The 16,600-nt window shown below is 37.9% G+C and overlaps 1 protein-coding gene across 25 annotated transcripts in view; it reads left to right on the plus strand.

The window, feature by feature from the left end:
- Ncor1 (nuclear receptor corepressor 1) overlaps positions 1-16,600 on the plus strand; it is a 150,633-nt gene that overhangs the window by 39,527 nt on the left and 94,506 nt on the right. For 16 of the 25 annotated variants that reach the window (XM_028776610.1, XM_028776609.1, XM_028776612.1 and 13 more), the window contains 4 exons: positions 5,855-5,968; positions 13,873-13,929; positions 14,483-14,535; positions 14,864-14,890. In XM_028776610.1, coding sequence (XP_028632443.1) covers positions 5,855-5,968; positions 13,873-13,929; positions 14,483-14,535; positions 14,864-14,890 — 251 coding nt within the window. Of the gene's footprint in view, positions 1-5,854; positions 5,969-13,872; positions 13,930-14,482; positions 14,536-14,863; positions 16,209-16,600 lie in introns of those variants that run through there. The other 9 variants (XM_028776633.1, XM_028776618.1, XM_028776619.1 and 6 more) reach the window with 2 other exon arrangements.

A 16,600-nucleotide genomic window follows, 5' to 3' on the forward strand; every position in this document is an offset into this window, starting at 1 on the left:
TGACTTTTAAAATCATTTGTAGTTTTGTTGTTTTAGCTAAGAACTTTACCTAATTGGAAATCACAAAATTTAGTATTTTTTCTTAAATAAATTTTATTGTTTTAATACTTTTGATCTTCGCTGGGCAGTGGTGGCGCACGCCTTTAATCCCAGTGCTTGGGAGGTAGAGGCAGGCGGATCTCTGAGTTTGAGGCCAGACTAGTTTACAAAGAGAGTCCAGGACAGCCCAGGCTATATAGACAAACCCTGTCTCTAAAAAAACAAACCAAAACAAAACCAAAAAACTCTTTTGATCCTAACTATTTATGAACATAATTCTGTTTTATGATGAAAAGAATTTATTTTGGGGTATATATGAGTAAGGCAATTTACAATAATATCTTAAACTGTTTCTTACATTATTGTTTAATCCTGTGAACAAGTCTTTGTGCCATTCTCAAAGTAAAGATAAAAATTGTATTTTTGTTTTATGCATAGTTTACAGAAAAGTTTTTGCCGGCAAGATGACTCAGTGGTAAATGAATTTTCCTTCTACACTGACTGACAACCTGAGTTTAAGTTTCGTTGCCAATGGTGGCTGTGACCCAGCCTGTAATCCTAGCACCTGGGAGTCAGAGGCTGTGGGAGTTCAAGGCCAGCGTGGTCTACAGCAGTAGTTCCAGGACAACCAGGGCTGCACAAAGAAACCCTGTTTCTAGCCTTTCCACCCCTTCTCTCCAAAAAGCTGACTTCTGCAAGTTGTCCTCTCACCTCCATTGTGCTTTATGTGAGCAGAGCAGACAGATATACATACAAATAAACATCAAAAAGTTTTTATTCGTGTTTTTCTATTGCTTTATGCTTTTAAAATAATGTTTTTATTTTATTACTGATTTTTTATTTTGGCTTTTTGAGACAGGGCTTCTCTGTGTAGCCCTGGCTGTCAGGGACTCTTTGTAAACTAGGTTGGCCATGAACTCAGAGATCCGCTAGCCTCTACCTCCCTTGTGCTGGGATTAAAGATGTGTGCCATCATGCCTAGCTATTACTGATTTTATTCTAAGTTTTTATAGAAATCTTTTATCAGGTTACAAAATCTTGTATTTTCCTAACACAGAAAGGTCATTTTCTTCTTATTTCTCAGACTCTTCCTTGGTATCCCAGGCAGGCCTCACCCTCCTGGTATCTTTGTCTTAGCCTTCTCACTATTGGAATTTGTGCTGTGGGCCATTATGCCTGGCTGCAAATATTTTAATAATAAAAAGGAGTCGAGTTTTATTGACAAAGAAATGCTTGTTTTACATTTGTTTGTTAGTCCTGTTGTTTTTCTCCTTTTATTCTCTTAAGTTTGGCTTTATTTGTGCCACACTATCTATTTTTTTTTTAAAGAAATTGCTAGTTTAATTCAAAAGTATTTACTTGGGGATTTAAATTTGTGAAAGCAATAAGTTATAATATATATATTTTTTTATTGAGACAAGGTCATGTATATAACTCAGAATAGCTTTGAACCCCGATTCCTTAGACCAGTGGCTCTCAACCTTCCTAATGCTGTACTCTTTAATACAGTTCCTCATGTTGGGTTGAACCCCAATCATAAAATTATTTTTGTTGTTACTTCATAACTGTCATTTTGGTGTTGTTTTGAACTGTAATGCAAATATCTGATATGCACAATATCTGATATGCGACCCCTTTGAAAAGGTTATTCATCGTCCACCAAGAACCACTGCCTTAAACTAACTTGGAACTCAATGTAATCTTCCTGCCTTTCTCGAGTGGTTGAATTAGAGGGTTGAACCACTGCACCTACCTATTCCATACTGTTCCTTTCTTTAAAAAATATTGTGTGTGTGTGCATGGGTGTACCAATGCCTCAGTGGGCTTGGAAGTTACAGGATAGACTTGATTCTCTACTTCTGCCTTTACATGGTGTCTTAGTTAGGGTTCCCATTGCTGGATCTTCTGCTGCAACTCGGCTTCACCAATAGCCTCTCATAGCCTGTCTTCATGGTGCCAAGTCTCAGCTTCTTTGCATGACCCCTTCAGTCTTGGGCCTTCAACTGCAGTTGAGGCTACACCTTCACCAGTGGTCTTCCCTGACCTCTCAATGTGCCAAGCCTGGGCTGTTCTCCATGACCCCTTCATGCCTTCAAAACCATTACTACCTGTGTGGCCCTTATACATTACCAAGTCCAGGTGCAGCACAAGGTACAACCTTGGCTATCTCTGGAACACAGCTTCTTTGTGCTGTGAAAATACTTCCCAGAAGATTTCACCTCAGTGATGCAGGTTTCTTCTTAATCAGCAGTAATTTCCTAGCTTCAGCTAACCAGCATCAATTGTCCCAGTAGTCCTCTTGACACTAAAGCCAGAGCCAAATGGCCAAAGCTGCCAAGTTCTCCTGCTTTCTGGGCTGGAACATGGCCCCTTTATTACATTACAGTATCACTAGCTTTCTGTTTTCCAGTGGTTTCCTTTACTGCCTAAGCTTGGCTGTCCTGAAACTTGCTCTGTAGACTGACCTTGAACTCAGAGATTTGCTTGGTTCTGTCTCTTGAATTCCAGGCTTAAAGGTGTATATCACCACTCCTGGGCCTAAGCTTTTCTTTACCTGGAAGGAATTTGTTTTGTACCAGATTGGCCTTGAGCTCAGAGATCTCCTTACCTCTATCTCCTAGGAATAAAGGCTTGTACTACACTTTGTGGTCCTAACTTTAGCTAGGTGGGATATTGCCTCAAATTCACCACTCCTACCTCCTGGTGTCCCTTTATTACTTGAGCCATACATTTTATATTTTTTCTTTCCCAGCTTGTTCCTTTTCATTAAAACACTATTCAGAAGAGTGAACTTTAGTAACTATACAACAGAATTTATTCCAGGCTGTTTTGAGACTTCCTTTGTCAAAACAGTTAATCTGAATCTCTTCACCTTAGCTTCAGGCAGACTCTTTGGACATTGGCAAAAAGCAGTTTATGCTCATCACCAAAACATCATACGAACTGTCTCTAAGGCCACATACTAAAATTCTCCACCATTGAAACCCCTTGGGCAGCAGGCCTACATAGTTCAAATCACCCTCAGTAGCACTGTTTTTCGTATTCCTACTAGTATGGCCCATTAAGCCTCACTTTAAGCTTTTCATGGTTTTCCAAATCCAGAGTCCTCAAATCTACATTCTTCCAAACAAAAACATGGTCAGGCAATATCTATCAGCAATACCCCAGTCCCTGGTACCAACTTCTATCTTCTCTTCATTGCTATGAAGAGACACCATGATCAAAGCATCTCTTATAAAGGACAACATTTAATTAGAGCTGGCTTACTGGTTCAGAGGCTGAGTCCATTATCATCAAGGCAGGAGGAGTATGGCAGATTCCAGGAAGGCATGGAGCTGGAGGAACTGAGCTGTGAGCTGACTGTCTTCAGGCAACTAGGTGGAGGGTCTCAAAGCCCATCCCCAGTGACAAACTTCCTCCAACAAGGCCACACCTTCAACAAGCACACCTTCAACAAGGCCACACCTTCTAATAGTGCCTTTCCTTGGGCCAAGCATATTCAAACCACCATTAATCGGTTTTGTGCATAGTGCTCAGGTCTTCAGGCAAGTGCTTTTACCTACCACACTACCTTGTTAGACACTACTATGTCTTTCTTATCAGTCCTTTCCTATTTTGGTAAGATCTGACCACGTTGTATGTATCATTTCTAAACTCTGAAATAGTTAAACATTGTAATTATTTTGTTAATGAGCTTGTGGCAGAATTTAAACATTAGTTAAATAGCTTGATCTAGTGAAGCTATTTGTGTATGTGTGTGTTTACCTTTGAAGTTTGTTTTTCCTACTGGTGATTCCAGTGTTTTTCTTGTTTGTTTTAATTCATTTTTGGTTTTCAGATTCCCCTCCCTCTACTCCTCCTAGACCCCCCCCCCATAATCCTCAGGAATTTTTTAGAAGTACAATTATAGTTCTTTTAGAAGTAAGTTTTCCCATCATTTTGGTGGGTATAATTGTATTTTTTTTAAAGATTTATTTATTTATTTTATTATGAGTACATTGTAGCTGTCTTTGGACACACCAGAATAGGGCATCCAATCTCATTATGGATGGTTGTGAGCCACCATGTGGTTGTTGGGATTTGAACTCAGGACCTCTGGAAGAGCAGTCAGTGTGCTTAACCGCTGAGCCATCTCTCCAGCCCAATTGTATTCTTTATAATACTTTCTATTTACTTCCTTTTTTTTGTTTTATTTCATGCCATTTGTTTCTTCCCCATGCTGCTCGCCTTTCCAGTTCCCATTTCCTTTTCTTTCATAGTGAATAATACTCATGCATGGGATTGCTGCGAGTATTCCTCACATTCATCTTTGCATGTGCATGTTTATGCATACATGATAGTGTGTGCATGTGGAGCCTAGAGAACAACCTCAGTTGTACATGGTGAACCATGTGTGTGATGAGCTGTGTGCATGATGGACTGTGTACATGAAGGCTTGTGTGTTCATGTGGCCAGAGGACAGCCTCGAGTATTGTTCTTTAGGTGCTATCAACCTTAGTTTTGATGACAGGGTCTCTCACTGGTCTGAAACACCCTGATTATGCCAGGCTTCTACCTGTGTCTGCCTTCTTAGGATGGGACTACAAGCATGTGCTATCAAGTTTAGCTCCTTTTCTATGTGTTTGGGGATCTGTGAACTCTGGGTCCTTGTGCATGCAAGGCAAACAGTTTGCCAACTGAGGTATCCAGCTCTCATTTCTTATTTCTGTGTTGTGTCGCACTTCTCACTCCCCCTTATGTACCACCATAGTCCCTGTTGGGTGTGGATTAACTGACAGGACCTCACTGTTGGTCTTCCTTGATGATATAGATCATTTTTTTCCTCTCGCATATATTAGACTTTATTTCTACCTAATCATCTCTGTGTCTATTTGTTGAACATTTACTAGGTTTTAGGTTGGAAAATAAAAGCAATAAAGGCAGATAAACTCCTGTTTACAGCAATAGATAATATTTACTGTGCTTTTAGAATTATAGTGTATACTATCTACAGATCATTTAATTCTTGTAAAAAAAACCTATATGATAAATAGTATTGTTACCCCTACTTCATATATGAGTGAGCTAAATTATCATCATGCCTTCAGGCTCAAACCTAGACAGACTAACATAACCTAATAGATAGCCTTCTGCTTTATAATTCATATGCCAGTTGTTGAGTGTCTCTTGACAAGAGCAGTATTCAATGGATAGAAAGGTTGGGTTTCCACATGGTACTACTCTGAGCTAGGGATTCGTACTCTAATACTTTTTTACTGTACTAATCATAAGACACCTTCACAAATACCATGTATCTGTAACATGTAACTTTCCCTAATGTTGTCAAAGGTTATTCTGATGGAGGTATAATAATGTTCTTTCCTTAAACTTAATTTCTCTGCTGGGCGGTGGTGGCGCACACCGTTATTCCCAGCACTTGGGAGGCAGAGGCAGGTGGATTTCTGAGTTCGAGGCCAGCCTGGTCTAAAGAGTGAGTTCCAGGACAGCCAGGACTACACAGAAAAACCCTGTCTTGAAAAACCAAAAAAAACAAAAACAAAACTTAATTTCTCTTTAATGTTCCTCTTTATCAAAATTGAAATATTCAACGTTTCCTCTTTTGGTTTTACGTCTGTCTATCTTAGTATGATTTGTGATGTTTAGTTATTAAAATGGACTTGGTTATTTTCCTTTGAGCTCTTAGATCCTTGAGACCCTTGTAGAGTAAATGCTTATCCTGTAGAAGCAACAAGAAGTGCAGTCACCTGTGTTCTCTCTGATTAGTGATTAGTTCTCTGCAGCATATGTCTAACAGTTTTTTTTCTGGATCTCTTAGCAACAGCTAGAAGAAGAAGCAGCTAAGCCCCCTGAGCCGGAGAAGCCTGTATCCCCTCCTCCTGTGGAACAAAAACATCGTAGTATTGTCCAAATTATTTATGATGAGAATCGGGTAAGTTTACATTTCCTTTGACAACATAGGCCTTTAAACCTGTTTGACTTTATTTTCCAGTATATTTCTGAGTATATTCTATTGTAATGAAATTAAAATGTGAGTTGTTTTGCCTTATATATATCATCTAATTCTCCTATTATACACATATTGGTACATAAATTGGATAGCACATAATTTAAAACAGCCATTCTGTAGCTTTTTACTTTTATATTTTTGAGACAGGCAAATACTATGTAGCCTTAGAAGGCATGGGCCTCTATACTTGGCTGTGTAGACTCAGCTACCCTCTTAAGTTGAGGCAACCTCTTGTTTTTGCCTGAGTGTTATGTATCATTATGGTTGCTTACAAGTTTTTTGTTTTGTTTTTGTTTCAAATCAGAGTCTCCCTTTGTATCCCTGCCTAGCTTAGTAGACCAGGTTGGCTTAAAACTTGCCAGGCAGTGGTGGCGCACACCTTTAATCCCAGCACTTGGGGGGCAGAGGCAGGAGGATTTGTGAGTTCCAGGACAGCCACGGCTACACAGAGAAACCCTGTCTCGAAAAACCAAAAAAAAAAAAAAAAAAACCGTCAAGAGATATCTGCTTGCCTGTGCCTCTTATGCTAGGACTAAATTGGTGTGCCACTGTATTCTCCCTGCATGCTTCCTGTTTGCTTATGGTGCATTTAATATCAAAGCCTAATTGGTCACTTTTCAGTACAAATGACCTTTGGATGGGGGAAAGAATTTTCATTATTAGCCTGAGAGTTAATAACTGGGTTATGGCTGACCTTAAAAAAGTTCAGTGGACTTGGACCTTTAGGTGGATTTTTGCTTTTTCATTTTTATTAAAATTAATTAATTTCTTGTTTAATTCTCTTAATTTGTAGATTTTCACCAATTAGGAAATCCAGGACATAGTTCTGTTATTTGTCTTTGTAATGACAGTGTTGGTTTTTGATTAGTAAGTTTGGAGTTAAAGGGAATCTTCTTTCACTTTAATATGAAGAAAATGTTGCATCAAAGAAGCTTAGCAATGAACTTTTAGAAGTCCTCGATCTAGAACATATAATAGAGTTTGAATATTATGGAAGACAATAGTTAATAGTAATCATCAAGTCAAAATCAAAATTATTGTTTAAATTCATTTTCTTTGTTCTAAGATGATTTATCGGAGTCAATATGTTTCATGCAGATTGTCAGTAGCATAATAGACAGATCTGAAAGTATATTGTCCATATGCAAAGCAACTGTTGGATGGAGTGTGCTGTAAAATGACTAGCTATTTTAGAACAGTAATTAGTTCTCTTGACTCCCTGCCAACCTTCCTCCCAGTTTTCAGGCCAGCCCCTTCAAATGTTTCTCCCAGCCATTCTTCCCTCAGTCTGCTTAAACAGTCCTTCTCCCAGTTTTCCCAGAGCTAGCAACTCCAAACGATAACAACTGTTCTGGCCTCTCTGCTCAGCTGAGCTGTCTCTGCACCAACTGCCTTCTCTTTTCACTTTTCACTCTGCTAGCCCAATTCACTTTCTTAGTCTCAGCTGGCCTTTTTTTTTTTTTTTATAAAGATACAGAGCATATATATAATAGCATATATATGTATGTATGTATATATATATATAAAATAGCTATAGATCAATAAAAATTTATATACATGCATACACACACATATATATAGCTAGATAGAGCATATATATAGGAACATATATAATAGCATATAAATAAATAAAATTTATATATACACAGATGTGCACAAATATATAAATATAACTTGGTAAGTCCACTTTTGTTTGTATATAACTGGTTGCATGGCTGACCTCTTTGTATTGGATAACCAATAAGGAGACTCATCCCTGGGGAAGGCTAATGCTTCCTCTCCCAGGAGTCATCAGTTGTTTAGAGGTGGGACCCAGTGAATAGTTCCTTCTTCCTCTTTAGCATGTCTGTTGGTATTGCCATTGTTCTGGTTTTGTTTATGAAGCCATTTTTTTAAATATTTATTTATTTATTTATTTATTTATTTATTTATTTATTTATTTGAGACAGGGTTTCTCTGTGTAGCCCTGGCTGTCCTGGAACTCACTCTGTAGACCAGGCTGGCCTCGAACTCAGAAATCCGCCTGCCTCTGCCTCCCAAGTGCTGGAAATAGCGTGCGCCACCACCGCCCAGCTATGAAGCCATTTTTAGGAGTCATTGTTTCACAGCAATGTTCCTGGCATTCTTGTTTTTTCAGTTTTTCTTCCCCCTCTTCTGGGAAGTTCCCTGAGCCATAGATGCAGGAGCTGTGATGTAGATGCATCCACTGTTGCTGAGCTCCCATGATCTGTTGATCTTTGTATTGTGTCCAGTTGTGGTTTTCTGAGATTGTCTCCATTTATTTTTCTTTGACTGGAGGTGGTAGCTATCCTTATCTGTGGCGTTCTCTCTGGAACCCAGTAGAACCGCCACAGCAAGGAAAACACCACTCAAACTTAGTTCAGAAACAGTGGTAACTCAATCACTGGACGCAACAACTAGAATCTTAATCTTGTATCTATATTAAATCTAAATCCTCTGGTGTTGAATCCTAATGGATTCGCCATAAGCCAGGAGACACTAGCAGCTACATCTTGTCCTCATGATATCCCAGTCCAAAAGCTGAGCTGGCCTTTTAATATCCTTTCCTATTCCTAGAAATCCAAGAGGCAGCCAACATTGTATGCAGTGGTGGAGTACATCCGCAGCATGTTCAAGACCTTAGTTGGCCCTACCATCACTATAACCAGTTTAAAGAAAGTGAGGCAACCCTATCAATACTTATATAGGCAAAAAAATTAGATTGTCATCAGATTTTCAACAATATTTTAGGCCAGGAAAAAAAATTGGAACAGGCTTAAGAGATTTAAAGTATGAAATGTGAACAAACAGCATTGGGAAGACTTATAGAAAAAGTCATAGAATGATAGTTAATAGCAAGAAATTAGAGAATATTGTTTTTATTAGCCTTTCCTGAAGAATGACTAAGTGAATGAGTTTTAGGTAATTAAGATAAGAGAGATCTTAGGATAAGGACTAGCATTATAGACAAGAATTTACCTGCAGAACCAGTTCTAAATACATGATGGGTAAAGCTATGTTTTTAATCTAATGCAGATATAGTATGGCAGTAAAAAGTGTCAGAATAGGAAGTAGATTAAAAAATACTTTAAAGTGTCCTATGGAGTTATGGTGCTAAAATTCTTGTCTTGCATTCTGAGCCTTTTATCTCAGTTATATGTTCTACAGTAAATGAATAATTATGAAGTCCCATCCACACAAAGAAGTAGGTGCTGGGGAGATGCTTCAATCTGAAAAGTGCTTGCTACACAAGCTTGAGGATGTATGTCAAAAGCTCTGTGTGAGAGAGAGCATTTACTTGTGATCTGAACACTGGGGAAGGAGAGTTCGGAAGATCCTTGGGTCTTGTAGGCCAGCCAGCCGGGCCAAATTAGTGAGGTCCAGGTTCAGTGAGAGACCCCGTCTCCCATTGCCCCCCAAAAGAATGCTGAGCAACCAAAGAAGACACAGAATATAAGCTTCTGTTCTCCACATGTACATGCACCATACACACTAAAAAAAAGTAAGGTCGGGGAAGAAGGTAAATATTCATCATTAAAAAAATATAAAAGTAATCTTGAACTCCTATATTTATATATCTGTTTGCATAGATAGTTGAGAATCATATATAAAGTGTACTTCTATGTGGTAAATGTCATATGCTGGTTCAAGTATAGGCAATTAATTCTTAATTGATTGGGCTTAGAATGGGTACAGTTTATTGAATGGGCAGAATAAGCTACATGAAGATATATCTAATGAAACTGGAAGACAGTAAGGGAAGAGTGGTAAGTATCATCTCATGCCATACCCGGAGGAAGGCTGTAGCTCAGAATAGACAGTTTGCTCTTTGTTTGAGAAGAGGGAAAGGAGAAGTTTTATGCTATGGTTCTGGTTTTTAAGAAATACCTTCAGAGTTTGGTGGTGGTAGCACACACCTTTAATCCCAGCACTCAGGAGGCACAGGCAAGTGGAACTCTAAGTTGGAGGACAGCCTGGTCTTTAGAGCAAGTTCCAGGACAGCCAGGGCTACAGAGAAACTGCTTCGAAAACCAAACCAAACCTAACAAAAAAGGAGATACCCTTCAGGACTACATTACTAGGGCTAGTGGCCAATTTTTGACCTCTGTGTTAAACCAAGTGAGTGGAACTGATAGACAACTAAACTTGTTTTAATGTCTAAGATTTTAGTATTAGTTTCGCATAGGAGGTGAGAGCAATTTGGGACAGGAGAATTTCCAGGCAGGCATTTGCTGCAGCCTAAAAGCTGCTTCAGGCAAGAAGAGCAGGGTTAGAAGGAATTGGAAAACTAGAAAGCAGGACACTGAGGTGTTACAATAACTGCCTGCTACATCTCCTGACAAACGAGATGAAAAGTTAGATCTTGCCGGGCAGTGGTGGCGCGCACCTTTAATCCCAGCACTTGGGAGGCAGAGGCAGGCGGATTTCTGAGATCGAGGGCAGCCTGGTCTACAGAGTGAGTTCCAGGACAGCCAGGACTACACAGAGAAACTCTGTCTGGAAAAACAAAAACAACAAAGACAAAAAAGGGATTCAGTGATACTTATTGTTACATTTTAAAATAAACTACTTCACATGTTAAACAATTCTAAATTAGTAAATGTTATAGTTCCCTAATTGGGATGTGAAGACTAAAAATTATTATGATCTGATAGAGAACTTAATTTGTATTTTTATTTATATAAATGTTTTCATTAGATAGTGAGACAAATGTTTCTTAATACCCATCATCAAACCTGAAACTTCTTTTAGACCTTTTCTGTTTTGATTATTTCCTTTTGGTTTCTTGTTACTTCTACAAACTAAGAATAGGCAAACTTAATGTCTCAGTATCAGACTTATTAGTAGTTTCCTACATTGAAATTTTTTTTTCATGTGTGAAGAATGCTCTTGACTCACTCTTAGTAATTGTCAAAATATGTTTTCATTCAGATGCTTTCTTGATATACCCTACTACTAGTTTATAGTTGTTCTTCTGTAGTTCTATAATCATGGTAGGTGCTCCTATTGTAGTGCAGGGAAGCTCCTCTGGGTATCTCTGCCAGCTCTGGGGTGCTGTTTTTACCATGCTACCTTTTGTAAGATCTACACTGTTTCCACAGCTTTTTAAAGTGAATAACCTTATCTGTCCTTATGCCATAGGACAGAAGTATATCATAGTAACAGAAGTACAGCTTTCATTTATTCCTTGTGTAGTGGCTGTAAGTGCTTCTTTCTGCTCAGATTGAAGGGTATCTTGGGACTCAGAAGCCATGTAACCATACAGCTCTGATGGGAGAAGGTATCCCAGTGGAAGGGCATTCTGAGTTCAGGAACCACACAGCTCTGAGGATGCCTCCTCAGCATAGGCGTTGAACTCCCTAGGGAAAGTATCCCCAGCTGAGCTGAGAAGCTCAGGAGCCTCAGCCCTGCCCTTTCTTTACTTCTCTTCTTCATTGCTTCTTCCAATGAGAATGTCACACCAGGCAGGACATCTCATGGGAGAGATTTATTGGAGGGTCCAGGGTGTGGAGGGCCGAATCTGGGGATGTCTACCCTCTGCTCTCAGGAGATGGGCAGCAGAAAATTGAACAAAGGCCTATACTTTGTTGGGGGTGGAAATTTTTAGTGCAGAGATTTCCAGATTGATGATTTAGAGGATTTAGAGTCCTGAGTTTGGAGAGCTTGGAGAGCTTGGAGAGCTCAGGGATTGGTGGGTTTTCTTCACCCATTTTCCTTGCATCAGGCCTATGGGTTAGGGCCTGATACAAGTCCCCAACTGGCTTTTACTGAGGCTCCATCTCTAGGGGAGGCTAGAGAGGAGGTGCTGCCACTGTGGACAACTCCGGCATGGTGTAGGCTAAGAAGGTGTCATTGCTGTGCACAGCTCTTCAAGAAGGCAGTAGGCTGAGGCAGGAAATGTGTAGCCACTGTAGACAGTTCCTGTGAAAGTCATAGGCCAAGGAGATATGGCACCTTCATTTTCACAGGAGCCACTGTTTTTTGACAGCTCCTGGGGTTTTGGCGTGACCTCTTACTGCAGCTGTAGGCTGGGGCATAAAGGAAGAAAATCTGTGGCCACCACAGATTTGAACATCTTGGAGACTATAGTGGCAGTCTCAGTACTTTGGGAATTATGCTCATTTTGTCTGAAGTAATAGATACCATTTTCATGTATAAGAAATCTTTCCTTTATTTACAAAGTTGTTGTGGGGGTGGGGAAGAAAACTGCCTAAGAGGCGACCTTTAAATCTGGCATCATGAGAGAAAAGTTACCTTGGTTCATGTTTAAACTTCAGATTTCAGCTTATTTTCTCTCTAAATGAACTATTCTCCTGAACTTTTTTTTTTTTAAAGCAGTTTGAGTTGCTTTATCTCTGTTCAGTTATACATTCCCAAAATATTTGTAGGTGGTCCAATTTCAGAATAAAAATACGTAAGATAATGGTTGTTAATATGTAATGGAAAAGATTATAGAATTAGTTTATATTTAGACTGGATGATTTGCCACAGAACATGGCACAGAAGAAAGAAATGCTGGGCTGAGGGCAACTGTACAATCAGACCTCTCTCCTATGGATTCAGGGGACCAGACTCAGGTCTTCAGGCTTATTTATCAAGTGCTTCTACCCACTGAGCCATTTCTCTGGCTCTGTCTAACCTTTACCAGAAACCTCCCTTCCTACCAGAGGTTTTCTGTGTTCTATTTAGTGTTTTTAGTACCTTCACTCCACACTGTTTAGTCTGTTGTCAGGCAGTCTATTGTTTGTCTTCCATGTGAAGGACACTTGTTGTTTAACGTCCAGCTCAAGTACTATTTCTCTCTGAGTCTTTAGGGGATGTTCTGTCTATACTGGAATTGGTTATTTTTTTACCCTATTGTTTCCTTAGTGTCTAGTAGGTGCCTGGCAATAGAACACATTCAGTATGTGTTTAGCGAATTAATTACTTCTATGTGTAGACTTAGACTAAAAAAGATATGAAAATGTGAGAGGGGTTGTGTGTGTGTGTGTGTGTGTGTGTGTGTGTGTGTGTGTGTATTGCAACAAATTAAACCCAGGGCCTAAGACTAGGTAAGTAATTTTATCAACTTAGCCAGATATCCAGCCCAATTGGATGATTTTATGTTTAAAAAAAAAATAAGGTTGTCACTCTTAACAGCAAGCACTTTAACTTATCATATGTCTTCTTGCTGGCCCAGTTACTTTGTTCTTGGCAAAGAAGATCCTGTTAAAGGGTACTTTGGTTTCAATTATTTTGCTTTTGAAAACGACTTGTTAAATATGTGATTAAATTTTTATTTTACTCCAAGTAATGCTTGGAGTAAAACTAGCTATTTCTTTGTTCTTCACTTATTATGTAGGTTTCCTTGTAAGTAGAAAATAAGAACATTATATGTTTATTTTGAAACTTTATGCTTTTAGATATTTATTAACAGCAGCATGAATTAAATATTTAAAATACTTGTGATATATTTCCCAATTTAAATTTTATTCCTTCTCTCAAATTCTTAATATTTTATTAACTTCTTAATTGTTTAGATGTTGCTTTCACTACAGATACTTGGTTTTGAATAGAGATTTGATTGAATTTGATAAGAAAACCCTATGAAAATTTATATTAGAGAATGCAGGTATCATAGCTCAGTGGTAGAACACTTACCTAGTATGCATGAAACTCTGTTTCATTCCCTAGGATAAGTGAGGAAATTAGAGAGTGTTTCAGCATAAAGTAAGATAAATTCAGCTATAGATTAGTCTTAGGTAAGTATTTTCAAATAGGCAGTTATTTTTCTTTGAGGTAATGTAATTTTAAATTATACAGTACAATAATGTTTTTTTCCTTAGAAAAAAGCAGAGGAAGCTCATAAAATATTTGAAGGACTTGGCCCAAAAGTTGAACTGGTAAGAAATTCCTGTTTTCACTTCTAATGTTGTTAAGGTTTTTTTGTTTGCTTGTTTTTTAAAAGTAATTTTTCCTGGGATAAATGGAATATCCATTTATTTTTGGATAAATGTTACATAGCTGGGCAGAAAGTTTCTTACAGTCTTAAGACCTTGTGAGTAAACTTGGTTACCCTTGCCTAAGGGTGATCCTGAGCATGTTTGTTTGAACAGCCATTTGATCCCTTCAGATAGTAGGAGGAAGAAGTAACTAAGGAAACAGAAGTGAACTAGCTTACTGAACATACTGTTAGGATAAGGACAGTGTGTAATTTTCCTTTGCCTTTGAAATTAAAAAGTATGATGAGGCTTATTTATCATAAAATACAGCAGGTTTGAAAACTTTCTTACTGAAGTAAGAAATAGAAGGAGGTAGGATTACAGGGACACCTTCAGGTTTTGTTGGGATGCTGTGACATAAGTCCACTTAGATAATCTCACATTAAAATGGGTTTTCTTTGTTGCTATAACTATATAAAACACATTACACATAAATATGTCATTTATTTTATAGCCACTTTATAACCAGCCATCAGATACCAAGGTGTACCACGAGAACATCAAGACGTAAGTACTTACCATCTTTGGAGTTCAATTAAAGAACATATATTCTATAAAGAAATCATTTTTGTTATCTGCGGACATTATTATAACTTTGTAGGTGTGTTTTAGATTTGTGTAATTTGCTGTTGTTTTACTATATGTTATCTTCCTCTGGCTTTTTGGGGGTTGGGGTAACAGATTTGAGTTCCGAGGCCAAAAAAATGAAATAAATTATTGCATAAAACTAGCTGGTTTTATGATCTGCTAGTAAAAAAAAAAGGTGAATACTTAACATTGAAACGGCTTACCTTGAGGCTTGAATTCTTTGCCTCCTGTTTTGTGTTTTTTTCAGTGGAGTACCTGCAAGGCGCATGATGAAGTAAGATAATGAAGCTTTTTCATTTAAGACTAGTGATGACACCGTCCCCCACCAAGCCACATCTGCCATTGCAAAGTAGAAGTGCCACGGATCATTTTATCATTATTCAAAACCCTATTCTAGGGAAATCCCTTCCATGACTCTTGCTAATGACGGTATTTGTAGACCCTTCTGCCATTTAATGTCCTGGTGCCTTGGAAGGCTCAGCCCCTCATGTGGGTGAGGAGGCTGTTCCACAATGTAGTTTGCTTTGCCTTGCTCATCCTATTACCAGGCCTTTTATGGATGCAGATCTTGGAATAAGAAAATAAATGAAAAGTGAACTTAATTTCTTGATCTGATTGAAGTAAGAGAAGCTAGATAGGTTTTTTTTAAAGATTGTTGTTTAATTATCATACTTTTAGAGAATTTTAGGTGAAGTATTAATAGTTGGTGACAAAAATGTGATATTTCTATTATTTGCATTTAAAAGTATATCCAGAACATTATAGTTATTTACTATTACAGTTACGAGTGAACACATTATTATTTATATTTTTTCTTCTAATTTCTGAGACTGTGTATAATAATTGACTACTTTGCAGAAATGGTGGCATATATATTTGCATGGAAGTATGCATGTCAACTATTACAATTTAGTAATTTTAATTTCTGTTAAGTAAGTAGTTCATAATAAAAGTCATCTATTTAAGAATTTTTCTGTGAGATATTGCCATGGTCTTGAGAACCTTTAGGAGGACATTAGGTTGAACTCATAAAATACATTTTGATTTAGAACTACTGAGCTGTTTAAATGTTTTTAAAAGGAGGATACCAGATATAATTTAGTTGGCTATTTTTAGTGATTTACCCCCCCCCAAAGCTTCAGTTCGTGTTTTGTCTTCTCTCCCTCAATGTAAGCTGGAAAGCTGCACTGTTTGGTTTATTTTATGTTCTCCACTTGCCTGTGTTAGACTGTGCTGAGACGGGTTACTGACTAGCTGACTTCACTTAAATTCTTAGTAAACATTTAACATTTTATTTACGGGGTGGCATTTATTTTTGAGTAGCATATAATTGCATTAAGAATAAATTGGCATGTAGTGATGATCCTACTGTATGTTACTTTTGAAGTGCTCAGGTGCATACTTTTGCAAAAATCATTCAGTAGCTATTCGCCAACATTTGCTTTGTATGAAATATCAAATGTGCCTTTTAAAAATTGTGTCTCTTGACTGCTTTGTCATACTACCAGATACTGTCTATGCATATTTGAGTGAAGCCAGTGTCATTGTTAGTCCTGAGTGACAGATAATCCATAAATTTATTTCTACTTTCATTGGCTTTGTATTTATGTGTGAATAATTGAAGTTATTTCTGGAAGTAGGTGGGGTATAAATATTTATATATTTGAACCTGCATGCCATTGTTTTAGAAGATTGCAGTGCTTCCAACTTAAAAAGTGGTATTGTTATATTAAGACATGTGAGAAAATGTTCTGTCTTGTCAGGTTGTTGCTCCATAGAGTCTGTTGTATCTTATCTGTGGAAGGGAAATCTTCTGTTTTGAGCAGAAGTCACCTCTTTGTAAATATGTTGGTGTCCATTCTCCTTACGAGGGAAGTACCTGCTAAAGGTTTCTTTTCCCTTTTACTTCCCTTTTTCGGAGTATATTCAAAGATGCTTGTATCATCAGAATTCTTAAGAATTAGTTACCCCTTAATTATAATTT

This window comes from Grammomys surdaster, unplaced genomic scaffold (genome assembly GCF_004785775.1).
Source record: "Grammomys surdaster isolate TR1022 unplaced genomic scaffold, NIH_TR_1.0 270, whole genome shotgun sequence".
NCBI classification, from domain to species: Eukaryota; Metazoa; Chordata; class Mammalia; order Rodentia; family Muridae; genus Grammomys; species Grammomys surdaster.